The 22,981-nt window shown below is 36.6% G+C and overlaps 1 protein-coding gene across 1 annotated transcript in view; it reads left to right on the top strand.

Moving 5' to 3' along the window:
• Positions 1–22,981, top strand: part of TOPAZ1 (testis and ovary specific PAZ domain containing 1) — a 101,324-nt gene that overhangs the window by 71,853 nt on the left and 6,490 nt on the right. The window contains exons 16-18 of the mRNA XM_030330143.1: positions 589–754; positions 18,083–18,247; positions 19,942–20,145. Coding sequence (XP_030186003.1) covers positions 589–754; positions 18,083–18,247; positions 19,942–20,145 — 535 coding nt within the window. The remainder of the gene's footprint in view (positions 1–588; positions 755–18,082; positions 18,248–19,941; positions 20,146–22,981) is intronic.

The raw sequence follows: 22,981 nt of genomic DNA, 5'->3' as shown, positions 1-22,981 counted from the left end.
TGTCTATAGAAAAAGTTTGCTGACTCTTGATATAAAATAATAATATATGTCTCATTTCTGATGTCCACACTAGAGCTAATCTTTTATGTAGACTATGTGAATAGTCTATTGAATAAAAAAGACAGTTTCCAGTCAGTAGTTTTATTCTTTTTTTTCCCCCACTGTCATTCTTCCTATAAATTTGATAAGACATTATCTCGATTTTCATTGTCTCTCCCTCTTGACTCTTAGGGTGATCAACAGAAGAAGTGCAGAAACTTGTAATCAGTAGTTTTCCACATTAGGGCAAGAACTCCTTTTTCCAAAAGAAATCTTTAGGGGAAGCACAAGTATAAAAACACTTGAAAAAAGGAGTCAGCAGTGTGAGGATTAATAGTGAGGCAAAGCCCTGCTTCCTCCCCTTCCCTGTCTGTCTTTGTGGCTAAGCAGGAGGGGACTGAAAACAGGGATTTTAGAGCAGTTTGAAAACCATCAGTATAGAAGGATGATTAATATCGGATAATTGGTTTGTATATAATTACTCATTTTGTACCTCTGTGATACTCTACATGAATGATATTCAATGAGTGTTCTTTACTTTTACTCTAGGGAAGGAAGGTCTTAGATAAACTATATGAATTGAAAATACATTTTACAACTTTAAAAGGACTTACAGGGCCTGAGAAGTTAGCACCAAGATGTCAAATTGTGAATATTGCAGCAGAAATTTTTCTAAAAAGTGGAAGCCTAGATGGTGCCATTTGGGTATTGAGGGGTAAGTTCTGATATATGTAAGCATAATATAATTTGTTGTTACAAATTCTTGTCTATGTAATTACCTTAAATTGATGTTGAATTGTGAATGGCAGTTTGACCTAATAAACCCTAGTGATCATGTGCATAGGAAAGGTGGTTGATGTGTTAAATGGAAGGAGAAAGTTAACCTCACTTTAAAGAAAAAATCATATGACCCTTTGTTGAAAAGCTAGTTCTTACTTCAGCCCAGGCACCATACTAATAAATGCTTTACATCAATTATCTCAGTTAATTTTCATAGAAACTCTACAAGTTTGGAATTAGTATAACCCCCTTTTTTTGTTAGTTAAAAAATGTCAGAGACATTAAGCCACTTGCCCAAAATGATACAACAAGTAAGAAGTGGAGACTGGATTCAAACCCAGACAGTCCAGCTTCGGAGCCCAGGCTTCAGCTACCACTGGGGCAGGTAAATCCCTATTGATAATCTGCATGAACTCTTAACCTTTGTACATACAGGCAAACATGACTTCAAGCCAGGACAAGCAAGGTTACTTCCCTAGTAAGTCAGTCCATCTAGCAGAAATCACAATGAAATTAAGCCAGGAGAAGCAATTAAGATTGGTTTGCTATGAGGTAAATGGAAACTTAGAGATCACACTGGTAACACAAGATGCTACATGATGGTACCTTTGGCTGCTTAAACCATCAGGCAGATTTCATTTGATAAAATGGGATAACAGTGAAGAAACCTCAAGAATCTCTGGGTTTATGGGGCACCTGGGTGGTTCAGTCAGTTAAGCATCTGAACAACTCAGGTCATGATCTCACGGTCCATGGATTCGAGTCCTGCATCGGGATCTGTGCTGACTGACACCTCAGAGCCTGGAGCCTGCTTCGGATTCTGTGTCTCCCTCTCTCTCTGCCCCTTCCCCGCTCATGCTCGCTCTCTCTCTCAAAAATAAATAAACATTAAAGAAATTAAAAATCTCTGGGTTTAGGTGGAAAGATAGAACATATGCACAGGTAGAGCAAATAGATAATCTTTACACTAACACACAAGCACATATACATGCGCATACATATGAATATATAATTTATGTATTATATACGTGGAATAATTGCATACATATATGTAATGCCTTGTATTTGTTCAGGGCTGAGAGTTTATGGAATACAGAGGTTCTGAGTGGACTTCAGGATCAAAAGCTTGTTGGAAAGGGTTTTCTCCAACTTAACAAATATAGCCAGTGAAGTTTGCTAAGTGGGGAAGGGTAACCAAAATACAAAAATAGAAATTAGCAAGATGTAAGCCAGAGCTCACAAGCTTTGTTGGAAAGGAGAGATGTGGTGAGAATGGAAAGGTTAAAATGGTTGATAAAAATGAGCGTGAGTCACCTTATGATAGGAAATTTCAGCCTAAAAATTCTGGAAAAACCAATCTTTCTCAAACTAGAGCATGAAGGAGGGTTTGTGTGAAGGGTGTAAAATGAACTGTGGAGATTTAAAATGTTTACAATTTTAATGTTCTCTTTAAAAATTCTGTAAGTTATAACACAGGATTTCCTTTTGCAGGGATAATTTCAACTGAAAGTCATTTTCATAAATAAAAATTTACTTCTTCAAAAGAAAGACCCACAGAAGTATACTAAGTTCTCCCCAGAATTATTTTATTGTTAAAAGCATTCTGCAGTAAACAGGCCTTTCTCAAGAAAGGAAATACAAAGGACTCTATCTCACTTGTAATACATGAGTGCAATACTCATAATAAAAATATACATTAAAATTACAAAATACCTGTCAGAGTAGCAAAATAAGAGTTTAGTGATATACTTTTCATGAAAGTATAGAGAAACAGGCATTCACATACATTGTCTTTAGGGGCTTTTTGGCAAAATATCTGTTAAAATCTAATAGTGCATATTTTCTTTTATGTTTCATCTCTATTTCTAGGAATTTCTCCTGCAAACACAAGTATGTACTGTAAGTTGTCTACAATCTTTTTTTTGAGAGAGAGAGATAGATTGAGAGAGTGTGCATGAGCAGGGAGAGAGGGATGAAGGAGAGAGTGACAGAGAGAGAGAGAGAGAGAGAGAGAGAGAGAGAGAGAGAGAGGATCTCAAGCAGGCTGCATGCTCAGCATGGAGCCCAACTTGGGGCTCGATCCCATGACCCTGGGATCATGACCCACACTAAAGGCAAGAGTCAGATGTTCAACCAAGTAAGCTACCCAGGAACCCCTAGAATATATTTTTTAACCATCACAGTGCTAACAAAGGATTCCACATAACTTAAATGTTTCATTAAGAAAGTACAAGTTGATTAACTGTGTGATAGCCATATGATGGAGTAGAATAAAGCAGATCTACAGATAATCATTTGGAATGTTCTCCAGGATCTGTTGCCAGATGAAAAAAGGAATGTGCAGAACTGTGTCCACAGTAACGTAAATAAGATGGACACACACGTATTTCCTTTTATATCCTTAAAATATTTTTAGAAGGATGCACAAGAAACAAAGAATGGTGTTTGCTTCTGGAAAGAAGAGTTTAGTGCTTGGAGGACATGGATAGGAGGCAGATTAACTTTTTCCATATGCTTTTTCTATATTTTCTCCTTTTATTTTTCTTTTTTAATTATTTTTTTCCAAATTTTTATTGAAATAGTATTTAGATAACATACAGTGTAATGTTGGTTTCAGGAGTAGAAGTTAGTGATTCATCACCTACGTATACCACCCAGTGCTCATCACAACAAGTGCCCTCCTATTAATGCCCATCATCCATTTAGCCCATCACCCATCCACCTCCCTTCATCAACCATCAGTTTGTCCTCTATTGTTGATAGTCTTTGGGGTGCCTGGCTGGCTTAGTTGGTTAAGTGTCTTGACTTCGGCTCAGGTCATGATCTCATGGTTTATGGGTTCCAGCCCTGCTTTTGCTGTCAGCACAGAGGATGCTTCAGATTCTCTGTCCCACCCCCTTCCCCTGCTCACATTCTTTCTCCCTCTCTCTCTCAAAAATGAACATTAAAAAAAATATTTAAGTCTATTATGGTTTGTTTCCCTCTCTCTTTTTCCCCCTTCCCCTATGTTCATCTGTTTTGCTTCCTAAATTATACATATCTGTGAAATAATAAGGTATTTGTCTTTCTCTGACTTATTTTGCTTAGCATAATACACTCTACCTCCATCCACATCATTGCAAATGGCAAGATGTCATTCTTTGTGATGGTTGCATAATATTCCATTGTATATCTGTACCACATCTTTATCCACTCATCAGTGGACAGACACTTGGACTCTTTCCATAGTTTGGCTATTGTTGATAATGCTGCTATAAACATCAGTGTACATGTACCCCTTCGAATCTGTATTTTTGTAACCTTTGGGTAAATACCTACTAGTGAATTGCTAGTTCATAGGGTAGTTCTATTTTTAAATTTTTGAGGAATCTCCATACAGTTCTCCAGAGTGGCTACACCAGTTTGCATTTCCACCAACAGTGCAAGAGGGTTCCCTTTCTAGACATCCGTGCCAACATGTGTTGTCTCTTGTGTTGTAAATCTTAGCCATTCCGATAGGTGTGAGGTGGTATCTCACTGTAGTTTTGATTTGTATTTCCCTGATGATGAGTGATGTTGAGCATTTTTTCATGTGTCTGTTAGCTATCTGGATGTCTTCTTTGGAAAAATGTCTATAAATGTCTCCTGCCCATTTCTTAACTGGAATGTTTATTTTGGGGGTATTGAGTTTGATAAGTTCTTAATAGATTTTGGATATTATCTTTCTCAGATATGTCATTTGCAAATATCTTCTCCCATTCTGTAGGTTGCCTTTTAGTTTTGTTGATTGTTTTCCTTTGCTATGCAGAAGTTTTTTATTTTGATGAGGTCCGAATAGTTCATTTTTGCTTTTGTTTCCCTTGCCTCTGAAGACATGTCTAGTAAGAAGTTGCTATGACTGAGGCCAGGGAGGTTGCTCGCTGTGTTCTCTAGGATTTTGATGGTTTCCTGTCTCACATTTAAGTGTTTCATCCATCTTGAATTTCTTTTTGTGTATGGTATAAGAAAGTAGTCCAGTTTCATTCTTCTGCATGTTGCTGTCCAGTTTTCCCAGTACCATTTGCTGATGAGATTGTCTTTTTTTCCATTGGATATACTCTTCTGCTTTGTCAAAGATTGGTTGACCACATACTTGTGGGTCTAATTCTGGGTTTTCTGTTCTGTTCCATTGATCTGTGCCTGTTTTTGTGTCAGTACCATACTGTATTGATAACTGCAGCTTTGTAATACAGCTTGAAGTCCAGAATTGTGATGCCTCCCACTTTCCTTTTTCTTTTTTTTTTTTTTTTTAATGTTTATTTATTTTTGAGAGAGAGAGCATGAGCAGGGGAGGAGCAGAGAGACGGGAGACACAGAATCTGAAGGAGGCTCCAGGCTCTGAGCTGTCAGCACAGAGCCTGACACAGGGCTTGAACTCATGAACCATGAGAGCATGACCTGGGCCAAAGTTGGGCGCTTAACCTGACTGAGCCACCCAGGCGCCCTTCCTTTTCTTTTTCAGGATTGCTTTGTCTATTGGAGGTTTTTCGTGGTTCCATACCAATTTTAGGGTTGTTTGCTCTAGTTCTGTGAAAAATGCTGGTGGTATTTTGATAGGGATTGCATTAAATGTGTAGACAACTTTGGGTAGTATCGACATTATAACAATGTTTTTTCTTTCAATCCACAAGCATGGAATGTTTTTCCATTTCTTTGTGTCCTCTTTAATTTCTTTTTTTTTTTTTTTATTTTTTTAACCTTGATTTTTTATTTTTTAAAATTTACATCCAAATTAGTTAGTATATAGTGAAGCAATGATTTCAGTAGATTCCTTAATGCCCCTTACCCATTTAGCCCATCCCCCCTCCCACAACCCCTCTAGTAACCCTCAGTTTGTTCTCCATATTTATGAGTCTCTTTTGTTTTGTCCCCCTCCATGTTTTTGTATTATTTTTGTTTCCCTTCCCTTATGTTCATCGGTTTTGTCTCTTAAAGTCCTCATATGAGTGAAGTCATATGATTTTTGTCTTTCTCTGACTAATTTCGCTTAGCGTAATACCCTCCAGTTCCATCCACGTAGTTGCAAATGGCAAGATTTCATTCTTTTTGATTGTTGAGTAATACTCCATTGTATATATATACCACATTTTCTTTATCCATTCATCCATCGATGGACATTTGGGCTCTTTCCATACTTTGGCTATTGTTGATAGTGTGGCTATAAACATAGGGGTGTGTCCTCTTTAATTTCTTTCATAAGTGTTCTATAGTTTTCAGAGTACCGATTTTTTACCTCTTTTGTTAGGTTTATTCCAAGGCATCTATGGTTTTTGGTGCAATTTTAAATGGGATTGCAAATTCCTTGATTTATTTTTCTTCTGCTTCTTTTGGTGTGTAGAAATGGCAACAGATTTCTGAACATTGATTTTATTATCCTGCAACTTTGTTGAATTTATATATTAGTTCTGGCAATTTTTGGTGAAGTCTTTTAGGTTTTCTATATAGAATATCATGTCATCTGCAAAGAGCAAAGGTTTGACTTCTTCATTGCCGATTTGGATGCTTTTCATTTCTTTTTGTTGTCTGATTGCTGAGGCTAAGACTTCCAATACTATGGTAAGTAACAGTGGTGAGAGTAGACATTGCTGTCTTTTTCCTGGCTATACAGGAAAAGCTCTCAGTTTTTCTCCACTGAGGATAATATTGGCTGGGGGTCTTTTGTATATGGCCTTTATGATGTTGAGGTATGTTCCATGTATACCTTCTTTGTTGAGCATTTTTGTCAAGAGTGGAGGCTATGTTTTGTCAAATGCTTTTTTTTTTTTTTAATCTATTGAGAGGATATATGGTTCTTTTCTTTTATTGTGGTGTATCACATTGATTTGCAAATATTGAACCAGCCCTACAGCCCAGGAATAAGTCCCACTTAATTATGGTAAATAATTCTTTTAATGTATTGTTGGATTTGATTTGTTAGTATCTTGTTGAGAATTTTTGCATCCATGTTCATCAGGGATATTGGCCTGTAAGTCTCCTTTATAGTGGGGTCTTTGTCTGGTTTTGGATTCAAGGTGATGCTGTCCTCATAGAATGAATTTGGAAGTTTTCCTTTCATTTCTGTTTTTTGGAAGTTTGAGAAGAATAGGTATTAACTCTTAAATGTCTGGTACAATTTCCCTGGGAAGCCATCTGGCGCAGGACTTTTATTTGTTGGGAGATTTTTGATTACTGATTCCGTTTCTTTGCTGGTTTGGGTTTGTTCAGATTTTCTGTTTCTTCCTGTTTCAGTTTTGGTTGTTTGTGTGTTTCTAAGAATTTGACCATTTCTTCCACATTGACCAGTTTGTTGGCATATAATTTGTAATATTCTCATAATTTTATATTTCTGTGATGTTGGTTGTGATCGCTCCTCTTTCATTTGTGACTTTATTTGTTTATTTTATTTTTGATAAGTCTGACTAGGGGTTTATCAATTTTATTAATTCTTTCTGAGAACCAGCTCTTAGTTTCATTGATCTGTTCTACTGGGTTTTTTTGTTTGTTTCTATTTTATTTATTTCTGCTCAAATCATTATTACTTCCTCTATTCTGCTGGATTTAGGCTTTATTTGCTGTTCCTTTTCTACCCTCTTTAGGTGTAATTTAAGTTGTTTATTTGAGGCATGTCTTACTTCTTGAGGTAGGCCTGTATTACGGTATACTTCCCTCTTAGGACCACCTTTGCCATATCCCAAAGGTTTTGGACTATCATGTTTTCATTTTCATTTGCTTCCATGTATTTTTTTAAATTTCTTCTTCAATTTCCTGGTTATCCCATTTATCCTTTAGTAGAAGTTTAGTCTCCAATAATTTGCAGTCTTTCCAAATTTTTTCTTATGGCTGACTTCAGGTTTCATAACGCTGTGGTCTGAAAATACGCATGGTATGATCTCAGTTTTTTGTACTTGTTGAGAGCTGATTTGTGATCCAGTATGTGATCTAATCTGTAGAATGTTCCATGGTCACTCGAGAAGAATGTGTATACTCCAGCTTTAGGATGAAAAGTTCTGAATATATCTGTTAAGTCTATCTGGTCCAGTGTGTCATTCAAGGCTATTGTTTCTTTGTTGATCTGCTTAGATGATCTATCCATTGTTGTAAGTGGCATGTTAAAGTCCTTTACTATTATTGTATTATTATCACTGGGTTTCTTTATGTTTGTTATTAATTGATTTATATATTTGGGCGCATAAATGTTTACAATTGTTAGATCTTCTTGATAGGTAGGTCCCTTAATTATGGTATAATGCCCTTCTTCATCTCACATTACAGTCTTTGGTTTAAAATCTGGTTTGTCTAAGTATGGCTACTCTGGCTTTGTTTTGGCATCTGTTAGCATGATAAATCATTATCCATCCTCTCACTTTCAGTCTGTAGGTGTCTTTAGGTCTAAAGTGATCCTCTTAGGGGCACCTGGGTGGCTCAGTAGGTTGAGCGTCCCACTTCAGCTCAGGTCATGATCTCTCGGTTCTTGAGTTCAAGCCCCGCATTGGGCTCTGTGCTGACATCTCAGAGCCTGGAGCCTGCTTTGGATTCTGTGTCTCCTTCTCTCTCTGCCCCTCCCCTGCTCATGCTCTGTCTCTCAAAAATGAATAAATAAACAAAAAAAGAAGTTTAAAAAAATAAAATAAAATAAAGTGATCCTCTTGTAGGCACCACGTAGATGGGTCTTGTTTGTTTATCCATTCTGATACCCTGTGTCCTTTGATTTGAGCTTTTAGTCCATTATATTTAGACCTATTATTGATAGATGTCAATTTGGTGACATTGTGTTATCTATAAAGTTGGTGTTTCTGGTGATGTTCTCTCTTCCTTTCTAGTCTTTATGCTTTTGCTCTTTTTTTCCCACTTCAAAGAGTCCCCTTTAATATTTCTTGCAGGGCTGGGTTAGTGGTCATGAACTCCTTTAGTTTTTGTTTGGGAAACTGTCTTTCCTGTATCTGCGTGACAGCCTTGCTGCGTAAAGTATTCTTGGCTGCATACTTTTCCCATTTAGCACATTGAGTATATCGTGCCATTCTCTTCTGGCCTGCCAAGTTTCTGGACAGATCTGCTGCAAACCAATCTGTCTTGCTTTGCAGGTTAAGGATTTTTTTTTTACCCTTGCTTCTTTCAGGATTCCTTCTTTATATGAGCATTTTGTAAATTCCACTATGAGGGGTCTTGGTGATGACTGGCTTTTGTTGAATTTAATGGGAATTCTCTGTGGTTCTAATGGATTTGGATCTGTGTTCTTCCTTAGATTAGGGAGGTTTTCAGCTATAATTTGCTCGTATAAACTTTCTGCTCCTTTCTCTTTCTCTTTTTCTTCTGGGACTCCTATGATAGGAATGTTGTTGTGCTTTAAGGAGTCACTGAGTTCCCTAAGTCTACATCCATGATCCGGTACCTTTCTTTCCTTCTTTTTTTCAGCTCCAGTATTTCCCATAATTTTATCTTCTGTATCACTCATTTGTTCTTCTGCTTCCTTGTTGTCATTACACCCGGTCGGTTTTGCATCTTAGTTATAATATTTTTTATTTTGACTGGACTAGTTTTTAGGTTATTTTATCTGTGCAGTAAGGGATTCTCTAGTGTTTTCTGTGCTTTTCTCAAGCCCAGCTAGTATCCTTATAATTATTATTTTAAATTCTGATTTGGACATCTTACTTATATTTGTATTGATTAAATCCCTGGCCATGATTTCGTCCTGTTCTTTCTTTTGGTGTGAATTCATCCATCTTGTCATTTGTCTGAGTCACTGGGTGTGTGTGTGTGGGGGGGGGGGGGGGTTGTTAGGAAAGCTTGTCGTATTCCTGCTCCTGAGAGTAATGGCTATATTAAGAAGAAGTTCAAAAGAAAGAAAGAAAGGAAGGAAGCTAGATCCTAGGTGTATTTTGGTCTGCTTATTAAAAGAAACTAGATCAAAAAAAAAAAAAAAAAAAAAGGCAGCTGGATCCTATCTCCCCTAGAGCTGAAGCTTTGTAGCACTCTATGATCAGTAGACTTAGTGCATAAGAGGGGTTTGTGCTGGTCCCATGATGGTGGGGCCTGCAGTGATGATTCTCAGGTGGACTTGCCCCTGTGGAGGTGCACAGCAGGGCCTTGGTGTAAGCTGCTCTTGCCTACACTGGGTGGCACTGTTTTGCTCACTGAAGGACCTCAGTGCCGGTGTGGGGGAGGGAGGGTAATGGCTTAGCCCCGCTCTCTCCTCCTTCCCCAGAGCAGGAAGCTCACACCCACCACTCTTTAGGAAGCTGGCACAGAAGAGCAGATATTCACCCCTTTTGTGTCCCCAGCTTCTGTCAGATTCCTGCCTTCACCCTGCCAGTGTCCGAGCTGTCTACCTGCCAGGTGACACTGTATTCCTGTGTTTTATCTCAGGCACACAGGTGGGTTTCAAAACTCCAAATTTCAGAGATCCAAGCTGCTCAGACCCGTGCTGACCCTCTGGGGGAAGCTTTCACTGTACTATTGCATTTGCTGGTTTGTTATAGAAAAATGGTCACGATACAGCTCAGCAGTTTGGAGTTTCTGTAAAGCACAGCACAAAATTGGCACCAAGATTTGCTTCCCCTGCTTGTGTCTTTGTTCCTATGCTTGAGAACAGGGCAACCCATGGGTGCTGCCAGTTGTTTTGTCCCCGCAGAGGCTGTGCGGCCACTGCCAAATGTACTCCTAGCAGGGGAACTGTTTCTTCCCATGTGACCCAGGGAATCCTGAGATCTTGCTGGCCTCTCCCAGGTCTTCATAGTCTTTCCCCACCGGGGCCACAAGGCACAACCATGGTGCAGACCTTCAAAGCTTCAGACTGTGCTCCACTGCTCTCCTTTTCCTAGTCAGTGGTCTTGGGGAAAGAGTTTTCTTGTGCAGTCCCCTGCGTGTGCTCGTCGCTCCGCACTGCCCCCGCCCCCTCTTTCTCTTTCTTATATTCTCTCATCTCTCCATCATCAGGACTCCCTCCCCTTCATAGCACCTGCAGTTCTTTGCTTTCCCAAATCAACTCTCCGTAGCTCCTATCTTCCACGATGTGGCCTTTTGTAGCCATTTTCTCCCTCTAGTTGTGCAGTTTTGCTCTCTCAGTCCTCAGATCGATTTCTTGGGTGCTCAGAATGATTGGATATTTATCTGGCTGTGTTCAAGGGACAAGGGAAGTTTAGGGTCCCCCTGCTCCTCTACCATCTTATTTCTCTATATTTTTTCCTTTTGAAAACCTGTGCACTTACTACCTACTACACTTTTTATAGAAGGGTTATACATTACTTGTGTTGGAGAAATGCAGAATATTTTACTCATTTTAGTTAGTGGCAGACTTTATGATGAGAAATCTATTGTTTTGGCTTTTCAGTTTGACATTTAAAACTCTCAGCACTAGTAGCTTGTATCTTGGCAAATGAACAATAAATTCCTGCCTTCTCCCCTTACCAAAAAAAAAAAAAAAAAAAAAAAAAAAAAAAAAAAAAGCCTTTAAACCATAATTTATAATCATGGCTTAGAGGCTGAAAAATAAGTGTCCTAACTCCCTGGAATATACATTTTGTAAAAAGTTATGCCATTTATTGAGAAGCTGCCTTTGAACTTTAAAATAAATTTTATTGCCTCAACATAAGTAACACATGTTCATTAGCAACCAGTAGGAAAAGGTAGATAAGAAAAACTGATGATAAAAATTCCTTATTCAGTCCACCCAGAAATGACTGTTAACCACTTTAACGTTACTACACAGACTCCTTTTGTACCTTGCATTGTTTTGTTCAGGGAACAGTCTTTCTTTCTTTTTTTTTTTTTTTTTTTTAACGTTTATTTATTTTTGAGACAGAGAGAGATAGAGCATGAACGGGGGAGGGTCAGAGAGAGAGAGGGAGACACAGAATCCGAAACAGGCTCCAGGCTCTGAGCCGTCAGCACAGAGCCCGAAGTGGGGCTCGAAATCACGGACCACGAGATCATGACCTGAGCTGAAGTCAGACGCTTAACCGACTGAGCCACCGAGGCGCCCCTAGGGAACAGTCTTTCTGTGGACATCTTCTGTGTAAAGGAATGTTCTTCTATAACGTCACTTAATGGGATGCTTAGTTTTCCATCTTACGAAAAAATATATATAAGTGTATAAATGTAGATACGTAAATATATCCATAGACCCACATTTCTTCATCTAGCTTGTTTCCAGATGTCCATCATAAATAATAATCCATGCTAAACATTCCTGCTAATATTACATCCTTAGGATAAATTCTGACAATTGCTGGGTTAAAGGATAAGGCAGTTTAAAGCTTTTTGGTAAATGTTGGTAGATTTGCCCTTATTCCCATTCAGATTTGCATCAAGTTATCTTGAGTTTATTAGAAACCCTCCCTTTGTAAGAAAATCCTAGAGAACTATTACATAGGTATCTCTTCTATAAACACATTGTCCTTTTAGGGGTCATAGGTGCATATAAACAGTCCAAGAGTTAGTGCCGAATATTATGGTTTTTAGTTGTCAGACAGACTGGTACTTTCCAGTCTATGCAATCCCTAATCTGGCCATTCAATACTTTCCATTCCAGGTCTTATCTCTGCAAGTGGAATATAAAAGTACCCTACACCTTTAGAAAGTTTGTAGTAATTAGTCTTACCAGCATGTGAAGATGCATGTTATGAAACACCCTCACCAATACTATTTTTTGAATACTATTTTTCTTTTCTCTTTGCTAGTTTGACAGAGAAAAGGTGATATTTGTTGCTTTACTTTGCATTTAATTGCTTATTAGAAAATTTAACTCTTTCCCCTTTTTACCATTTTTACTTATTCTTTTGTGGATTATTCATGTTCTTGGTCTGTTTTCTTTTTTTTTTTAATTTTTTTTCTTTTTACATTTATTTATTTTTTGATAGAGAGAGACAGAGCACAGTGGGGGAGGGTCAGAGAGAGGGAGACACAGAATCCAAAGCAGGCTCCAGGCTCTGAGCTGTCAGCACAGAGCCCGATGCGGGGCTCGAACTCACAAACTGCGAGATCATGACCTGAGCCGAAGTCAGACATTTAACTGACTGAGCCACCCAGGCGCCCCTCTTGGTCTGTTTTCAAATTTTAATATATCTCTTCATTATTGATTTAATAATAATGTAATTATTTGCTATATACCAAGCATTGTGCTAAGTGTGTTACTTGTGTCATCTCATTTAATCAACACTAACCCTATTAAGTAGATGATGGTATCCCAAGATGAAGGCGCTGAGGCACAGAGAAGATCACACAGCAATTCCAATCTAGGTCTGATTGCAGAGTCCATATATTAAAACCTTATACCACTGTTATTTCCCTAATCTTTCATTTAAATGGACTTTGTAAAATTGCAACCAGGGAGGAAGCACAAACCACAGAAACAGACCTGGATCTGACCTAATCAGCCACCTGAGCAAAGTGGTGATTCTGATCTTGTTTTTATAAATCTGAGACAGTAGTTCTCAAAGTTGGCCATCAGAACACCCTGAAAGATTGTTAAAACACAGATTGCTTGGTCCATTCCCAGATTTTCTGATTCATTAAATCTGGGATGGGTCCTGGGAATTTGCATTTCTTACAAGTTCTCAGAGGTTACTGATGATGATGGTAGTCTGGGACCTCACTTTGAAGACCACTACCCTATAGCTCTCTTGTGTGGGCATTTCTCACACCTCCCCTGTATCCCTAAACCACACTTCCTCAAGTCACTCCCCTAGTTTGTTAACCAGTGCTACAAGCATTACCATTTTTATTATGTATTATTTATGGATTTTCTACATTTAACTCTCTTTGTACCTTCCTAGGGAGGAAATGGCTGGAGATGTTTTTGTTTTAGATTTTTTTTTCTAGTTTTGTTGAGATATAATTGACATATAGCACTGTGTAAGTTTAAGGAGTATAGCATAATGACATATATGTTGTGAATTGTGATTGGCACAATATAGTTAACATCCATCATCTCCTATAGATAGAAAAAAAAAAGAAAAATACATTTTTTCCCTTGTGATGAGAACTCTTAGGATCTACTCTCAACAACTTTCCTGGATGTTATACAGCAATGTTAACTATAGTCACCGTGTTATGGTACATTACATCTCCAGTATTCCTTACAACTGGAAGTTTGTGCCTTTTGACCACCTTCATCCATTTCCCCACCCTCACCCCCACCTCTGGTAACCACAAATCCAATCTCTTTTTCTATGATTCTAAGATTTCACATACCAGTGAGATCATGCAGTGTTTCTCTTTCTGTATTTCACTTACTTCACTTTGCCTAATGCTCTCAAGGTCCATCTATATTGTTTTAGGCTAGACTTGTTTAAAGCATAGATGTGTGTGTGTTTTTTTGTTTATTTAGGAAAGTGTTACCCTTTGTTATATAGGAAATATAGCATAAAGTTTAGCTTGAACACCTAGACCAGTGACTGCCACTGCAGTACTAATATAAGCATATAAACAATGTTAATATTTAAAAACTGCATCATCTTTATTTTCAATCAGTGGATAGCTCTGTTCAGAACAGTGTTATGTTAGGCCAGGCCATGTTTAATCTCTGTTTTCATACAGCAGTTTCATTTATAACTACTTATGTAGGCATAGCCATTATTTAGGTCATTAACACTTCTTTCCCAGGTAATTTTCACCAAATGTGAACACTGGTCATTTTCAGTGATGGGATATTCAATTTTTGTTAATTTCTTCTTTATACTTCTCTGTTTTAATTTTTTGTAGTGATTGTGTGTGTGTGTGTATACATACACACACATATATATATTATATATATATATAATGTTTATTTTTGAGAGAGAGACAGAATGCAAGCAGGGGAGGGGAAGAGAGAAAGGGATACACAGGATGCCAAGTAGGCTCCAGGCTCTGAGCTGTCAATGCAGAGTCCAACAGGGAGCTCAAACTTCCAGACTGCAAGATCATGACCTGAGCCTAAGTCTGACGCTTAACCAACTGAGCCACACAGGCACCTCTGTGATGGTTTATATTTTTTAAATAAACATTATTTTAGGGGCACCTGGGTGGCTCAGTTGGTTAAGCGTCCGACTCTTGGTTTCAGCTCGGATCATGATCTCATGATCTCACACTTCGTGAGTTTCAGCCCCACATCGGGCTTTGCGCTGACCATGCAGAGCCTGCTTGGGATTCATTCTCTCTGCCCTTCCTTCACTCTCTCTCTCTGTCTCTCTCAGAAATAAGTAAATAAACTTTAAAAAATAATTTTTTAAATAAACATTATTTTAGAAGTAAATCAACCAGCTTGGCCTCATCCTGAACAGTATTTCTGAAATTGCCTGTTTAATGTGGATTTTATACTTGATGCACTCTTTTATTGTTACAGTTTTTATAGTACACAATCAAATAGGTTATTAACATTATAATGTGATCTAAAAATCAGTTCAGGTACTTATCATCAATGATGTATGTATCACACTTAGAAAATATTATACTGTAAATTATGTCCCTTTGTATTATGATAGTTTTACATATTAAAGATATTAGTCCTTCATCTGTTGGATATTTGCACATATTTTTCTCAGCTTTTCATTTTCCTTTAACTTTATGATTTTTTTTGCATTTTTGTTTTTCTTCTGTTGTCCACCTGACATTTTTTCTACCTAACGTAAACTGTTTTTATTTTTTTAGTGTTCTCTTTTTAGTATAGCTTTTTATTTTTTTAATATTTTTTTTTTTAGTATACCTGACACCAATGTTACATTAGTTTCAAGTGTACGACATAGTGACATAGTGACTCAGCATCTCTATACATTATGCTTATGTTCACCACAGCTATACGTCTGTCACCATACAACACTATTACAATACCGTTGACTATATTCCCTTTGCTATACCTTTTATTCCCATGACTTTTTGTTTTGTATCATGGTTTAGGCACTCCTTAGCTATCTCAAAATTATATATTTACCCATGTTCTTCAAATTTTTTCATTCATTACTAGTTTTAAATTTTGATATGAAATGGGAACAAAATTGTATTTATTTCCCCAAAATGTCCCAACTCACCCTTTACTCACTTATTTAAAATGCCACTTTTATCATTTATTAGAATCTTGTATCTGCTTAGGTGTGTTTCTATACTTGTCTTCTCTCCCAGGGATCTGTTTCTATGGTAGCACCAAACTCTTTTTAGTTAATGTAGCTTTAGAATATCTGTAATATCTATTTAGGCAACACCACTTTTACTCCTCTTTTCCAAATTATTGTTCACATTCTCAAGTGCTTATTCTTTTAGATGAATTTCAGCTATTGAATTTTTCATATAGTTCTGTAAGGAAATTTGATTGGGATTATGTTAAATGTATATATTAAAAGGAGAAAGGTATCTTTAGATATTCTTTATGGTATATGTAGCATTCACTATGGTAGTCAAGGATAGTTATTTGATAGTCTCACTGACTAGCCTGGAAATTCATTCACTGCAGACCATCTTCATATTAATAGTCTTCATATTCTCAGTGCCTTGTATTCAAAATCTTGCATGAGTCAAATGACTAAATATGCATATGTTGGAAGGTGAGTGGATAAAGAATGGCTATTATAGAAAATTTGCTTGCATTTTGACTCAGACTTTTTAGACAAATGGAAAATATTCCCAACCATCGAAGAGTGAAAAACATGAGGGGTAATGCAATAAGGACTTCTATCACCATAAAACTAGTATTAAAGTACACTAGTAAACTGGTTTTTGTTTTTGAAAATTTAATTCTCATAAGAGGTCTTATAAAATTTCTCAAAAGTGTTTATGCTGATAGAGTTGTGAATGGGGTGGATTAGTTAAAAGTCTAAATGACTACCCAATTACCAGTTTCAGTTAACTTTAGTACATAAAATGACCAGCTTATTCAGAGTTTTTAATATAGCTACACAATTTGGTAAGATTTCAAAATGAAGCTCCTAAAATACCATCTATTCTTTCAAAAACTGTGACCATTATTCTACCTTAACAATAAAAAATGAGTACTAAAGAACAGTGCAATTGTTGTGAGAAAGGTCCACATAGTCTACTTTTTGTAAGTGTGACATATCTACCAGATAGATCATTAACAAAAAACAATTGAACTTATTTGATAAAAATAAAATTCAGTTTATAAGGAATGGTGATTTAGCGGTTTTACTTTGGGGAATTATGAGGGAAAATGGGAATTATGCTTAACCAATGATTTATGCAGTCTTTCAAAAGATAACAAGTTCATTTAAATTTCTCTATAAAGTAAAGTTTAAGCAGATTTGGAAGTAAATTAATGGAAATATCTGTTTAAATGAGCTAAGATTCATAAAGCACCAATATTTGTAAAACATTGCCTAACACATAGCATAAGGCAATTCAGTCAGTCAATCAGTGTGTCAGATGGGCTCTACTAATTTAAAAACTAGCTCCTGTTTTAAAGTTATACTGGGTAATTAAGCCTTTATTTTGGCATTTGTGTACATGAATTACCAAATCTCCCTTCAATACTTTTTGTATTCACCGTGCTGGGAAGGCCCCCAAAGAAAAAGAAAACATGACTCCTATACTTAGTACAGTTAAAAAACAGGGAAATATGATTTAAGTGTTATAACAACGTTTCGTTTATGTATCTGGTGTATGATGATTGAGAGAATTAGGCAAATGATAAAATATTGACATTTCTAATATTTTAGTACCTCAGTGTTCTGTATGATAGTCTCCTATTGTTTTTCTCAATGTGCAAATCAAGGCAGAAATTAAGGAACTTCAGCATTATAGGTAATATTCTCTTTTTTTTAAGCTGTGTGAAGCGTGCATAAAAGTTTGTTATTTTGCTTTTATAACTTACATTATATATTGTGCACATATCAACTATCTTGTAATAAAAATTATGTAAGAAATTGGGGGGGGAAGCTGTTCCCCAAAATGCCAAAAACTAATTAATTTATGTATTCTTTATTATAAAATTGTTAAACTTGTCCACACAAATATTTTACATTATAACAAATAATTTACTACAAAAGAAACATTTTTGTCATGTAAAAATAAACATTAACCTTAGAGTTAAAAACTGAGTTAGTACACTTAGAAAAATGAAAAATTAAAAAATAAGTATAACAAAGTACTCATTCGTTTGTATCCCCTTAGGATAGTGACCATTACTATACAAGTTGTTTCTAATAAATTTGAGTTACTGTTATCGTTTCTGAATACACATAAATTTTGATACTTAACAAAACATATTTGAAAACATTAGTTGTAATTATACTCTTAAGTGTAATTTACATAGTATAAAGTATTAGTACTTTTTTCTTTTTGGAAGAATCAGAATGGATCATCAATACACCACTGTGGCCTTGTGATAGACTGGATGTACTCAATCGACATAATCTGCTCTGTACAATTGCACATGAAATCTTAGCCAAGAGCCTTTATAGACAGACATTTGAAGTTTTGCAAAATCTACCAGGTTTTCAAAATTCTCAAGGTATGTTTTTTTAAAAGCCTCAATTCTAATGTCCATCTGGTGTTTAAATAAGAAACCATTCTCCACCTGTTTTGGTTGAGTTTTATATTCCAGCATATATTTTTAATGAAATTATTTTCTGTAAAATGTGTTCTCTGCAAATTCAATATGTTTTTCTTTTTTCTTTCTCTTTTTTGTTGTTTTTTTGTTTTTGTTTTTGTTTTTGTTTTTTCAAAAGCAGAGATGCTTACCTTCGGGTTGTCAGCCATTCCCTCCCTCAACTGTTTTCATCAGTCCCCTTTCCCTCTCTGTCAGGTCAGCAGCAAACAATAATGCCCCAGCAAGTTTTGTGTCGTAAAAGAATTCATTGCATTAGAATAATGAAGAATACTTTTTCTTTTATTACTTAACATTAAATACAGAGCTTAGTTTCCATTACCTTGGAACATAGGAAAATATGAAATAAATGGAAGAAATGACAAGTTCACAGAAAGAGAATATTAATGTGGACAATAGTAGGTAGTCGAATCCTGACACTCAAGTTTTATGTAGACCAGAGGGGGTCCATGTTAAGGGAAACATGAGCAAAAGCTTTGGATCAAAATGAACCTGAGTAATGCTTTCAGAGTGGCAAGTTGCCACTTCATGAGAATGTTAACCTGAATGCCTCCCACAGTGCTTTATCAGTGTACATGTTCTAGGAAAGTTCCATTGGTGGAGATGTTTAGGAAGAGACTAAAAGGTAAGGAGATTAACTTCTTGCTTAGGCCTGGATCACTAAAGGATGCTACAGATGAAGTGATAAAGACCAAAATCTAGGTCATAGATTGAACTGACAATACAGGGAATAAAAGATTTCACAGTCTCCAAGGTGACTTCACTTTCTTCTAAGTGAGGAATTGAAAGAAGGATAAATACCTAATAAAGGATTTGTTTTTAATTTGAGAGAGAATATTAGAGGTGGTGGTTTATTTTTAGTCATGAGAAATTAAGTCTGAGGTCTGAACTGTAGACAGTGCAAACAGAACTGTGCAAGTCATTCATTTGGGAGAGCAGATGCAGTCGCAGGTGGAATCACAGACAGCGGTGTTAATGTAGCCTCTGCGATAGTTGTCAAGCTTCCTTTTTTTTTTTAAGCATAATTTATTGTCACCTTCGCTAACATACATGTATACAGTGTGCTCTTGGCATCAGGAGTAGATTCTCGTGATTCATCACTTACACACAACATCCAGTGCTCATCCCAACAAGTTACCTCCTCAGTGCCCATCATCCATTGTCCCCTGCCCCCACCTCCCCATCCACCCTCAGTTTGTTCTCTGTATTTGAGAGTCTCTTATGGTTTGCCTCCCTCTCTATTTGTAACTTTTTTTTTCTCTACTGTTCCCCCATGGTCTTAAGTGTCTCAAATTCCACATAGGAGTGAAAACAGGTATCTGTCTCTGCCTGACTTACTTCACTTAGCATAATACCCTCTGGTTTCACCCACATTGTTACAAGGTTCCTTTCTTCTTCTTTGTTCCAAAGTAAATGAAGGAGGTTTCTTTTGTTGAATGCTTGTTTCTTAGAGAATATATGATTGCATTTTAGCGACTGTGACTCCCATAGTGGGTAGGAAAATCCCAACAGGAGCAAAGGGAAAAGAAAAGCAGTGAGAGAGGGAAGATTGAGAGACTAAGATAGATTGATTTCATTATATCCTTTTTGTTTTCCAGAAACTGTGGAGGTCTCACAGTACAGCCTTCTTTTTAATAAACTTCTAGATGCCTGTATAGAAAGCAACAGTCTTGGTATGTCATCCTCCGTGGCAGACTTCATGATTTCAAAGAACATCCCTATTGAGCTCTCCTTTCTTAGAAGATTAATTACTTCTTTGGGAAGGAGTTGTTTATGGCTCAAAGCCAGAACCCACTACAAAAGTAAGTTGCATTTTAAAAATTTATATTTGAAATCTTGGTTTTGACTTCGATTTTCTAACCAAGAATCCTTGCATAGTGTCTATGACTAGGCATTTAAATATGTAAAAGGAGCAGTTGATACACAGTCAAAGATAATGGTGTACACAGATTTGTTCTCTCTTTTGAAACGTGTTCTTTCTCGTTTCTAATTACTATATCTTTATTTCTTTGCACATTAGTATGCCCACTTGAGGGTGCACAAAGGAAATAAATAAAAGAATTTCAACCAGTTGACATAGCTTATAAATATATAGGAGTAAAACAATAGGAATATTTATATATTTTATTCATCCCTGCTATATCCCTGATCTTTATAATTCATAAGTTAGAATATTTTATAGCAGGCCACATAAGAAGTACAGAGGCTGCCATTACAATGAACACGACACATAGGTTTTTCACGTGGTTCCTAGTAAAAGAACTTTATTAATCTATTTACAGTTGTTTCTCTCTAACCAATAAGCCTGGAAAACTAATGCTTTCTCTAGTCCCAGCCACCTCATAGGTATTTGAATTGGAAGTAATTTCATGTAGAGTCGAGATCCAGAAAACACTTCTGCCTTCCTGCAGTAGTTTGTCCTAAATTTACGTTTCTATCACTGCCACGTATCTGACAAACATTTGAGTGCCTACTGCATGTCACCGCTGTGCCAGATTTGCCAAACATCCCAGCCACCCCTGCCAGCCCAGAAACCTCTCTGAACTTGGGAGTGTTTTTCACACTACCAGCTGTTTAGCAGGTGGTAACTTTTCCCCAATGAAATAGGAAAGAAAACATTAGCATACATTACAGGTGGTAAGATGAAGTATTATTTGATAAAATTTTCATTTTAGTTACATATATCCATATATGTGTACCAGGTCAATATGTAAAATGTACCTCTTATTGTAGGTTACAATCAAAAGAAGTTTTAAAAGCAGAATTTTTTTAGGGGCACCTGGGTGGCTCAGTGAGTTAAGCGCCTGACTCTTGATTCAGCTTGGGTCATGATCTTACGTTTTGAGGGACCAAGCCCCACATTGGTCTCTGTGCTGACAGCATGGAGCCTGCTTGGGATTCTCTCTCTCTCTCTCTCTCTCTGTCTCTCTCTCTGTCTCTCTCTCTCTCTCTCTGCCCTCCCCCCTCTCAAAATAAATAAATAAAATTAAAAACAATTTTTTAAAATGATCAGAAATTCAGAGGAAACGTAGATTTGTTTATTCATAAACACCTCATTTCAACTTATGTTTCAACTCCTTACACTATTTCCCTGCAGATTACTAGAAATCACACACACAAAGTATATATATACTAGTTTTTGCTGTAGCTTCTTTATTTTAGTTTTTAGAATCAGTGGGGTTATTTATTTTCAAAATAATTGTGCGATTTGGGGATCATGCCATAGAAGGTGTTTCTCTGCCATAGGAACAAAACATAAACTTGGAAACACTTAGATGAGATTTCTATGAATCTCTGTTTCTTAGTTGGAAATAAAATTCTGTTTTAAAGCAGCTAAACTTAATCATTTGTAAAAATTTTTATTAACAATTTTATTGAGATATAATTCAAATTCAGTTCACCCATTTACAGTGGTCTTAAGGTATTCATAGTTCGTGCAATCACACTGAGTGTGGAGCCTGCTTGGGATTCTCTCTCTCTCTCTCTCTCTCTCTCTCTCTCTCTCTCTCTCTCTCCCTCTCTCCCCCCCCCTCCCTCCCCCCCACCCCCGTGTCTGTCTCCCCAACTCATGCTCTCTCTGTCTCAAATTAAAAATGATAATAATAATTTAAATACATCTATGCCTAATTTCATATGCAGTGAACTACTGGGACTTATGCAGGTTAGGTATAAGGCTAAGAGTATTTTTGGTATTTTTAATGTGCCTGAGTTACAAAATGAAAAGAGTAATGTATATTCACCAATCAGTCTTCAAAAACATCTTATTACCTGACAATGCTGACATTTCAGATATCATTGGAACTCTCTAGGTTTATCTTCACACATAGTTAACACTCTAGAAAAGCGTTATAATTGGTCCAGTAGTGCTGGATTTTAGGCTGATGGCTTTTTCAAGACTGTGGTGCCAATGCCTTTGTTTTGCTTTTTTAAAAAATATTTTGTGTAGCTTTACTGAAATAATTTCACATACCATAAATTTCAGCCATTTAGGCAATGCATTAGTGTTTATTATAATCACAGAATTGTGTAGCCAACACCACAATCTAATTTTAGAACATCTTCAGCACCTCCAAAAAGGAAACATATTAGCATTCCCTGGATGCCTCCTGCTGACCAGACAACAACTAATTGACTCTATTTCTGTAGATTTGCATATTTGGGGCATTTCACATAAATGAAATCCTTCAATATGTAGTTTTTTATGACTAGCTTCATGTAATTAGTGTAATATTTTCAAGGCTCATCCTGTTATAGCGTGTATCAATACTTCATTCCTTTTTATTGCTGAATAATATTCCATTGTGTGGAATTATCCATCCATCCTTTGATGGACATTTGAGTTGTTTCTAGTTTTTAGTTATTATGAATAACACTGCTGTATTCACATACAAGTTTTTGTGTGGACATATATTTTTATTTCTCTTGGGATCAAAGTGGCTGGCTCATATAAATCTGTTTTTAGCATTTTAGGAAACTGCCAAATCTGCTTTTCCAAAGATGCAGTATCATTTTGTATTTATATACCCACTACCCAAATTTGAGATTTCCAGTTTCCTCACATCCTCACCAACACTCGTTACACTGTGTTTTTTATTTTAGACTTCCTGTGGATATAAAGTGGTATCTCATTGTGGTTTT

Source organism: Lynx canadensis, chromosome C2 (assembly GCF_007474595.2).
Source record: "Lynx canadensis isolate LIC74 chromosome C2, mLynCan4.pri.v2, whole genome shotgun sequence".
NCBI lineage: Eukaryota > Metazoa > Chordata > Mammalia > Carnivora > Felidae > Lynx > Lynx canadensis.
Note: the sequence above shows the minus strand (reverse complement) of the source record. Positions and strands in the feature narration are given on the sequence as shown.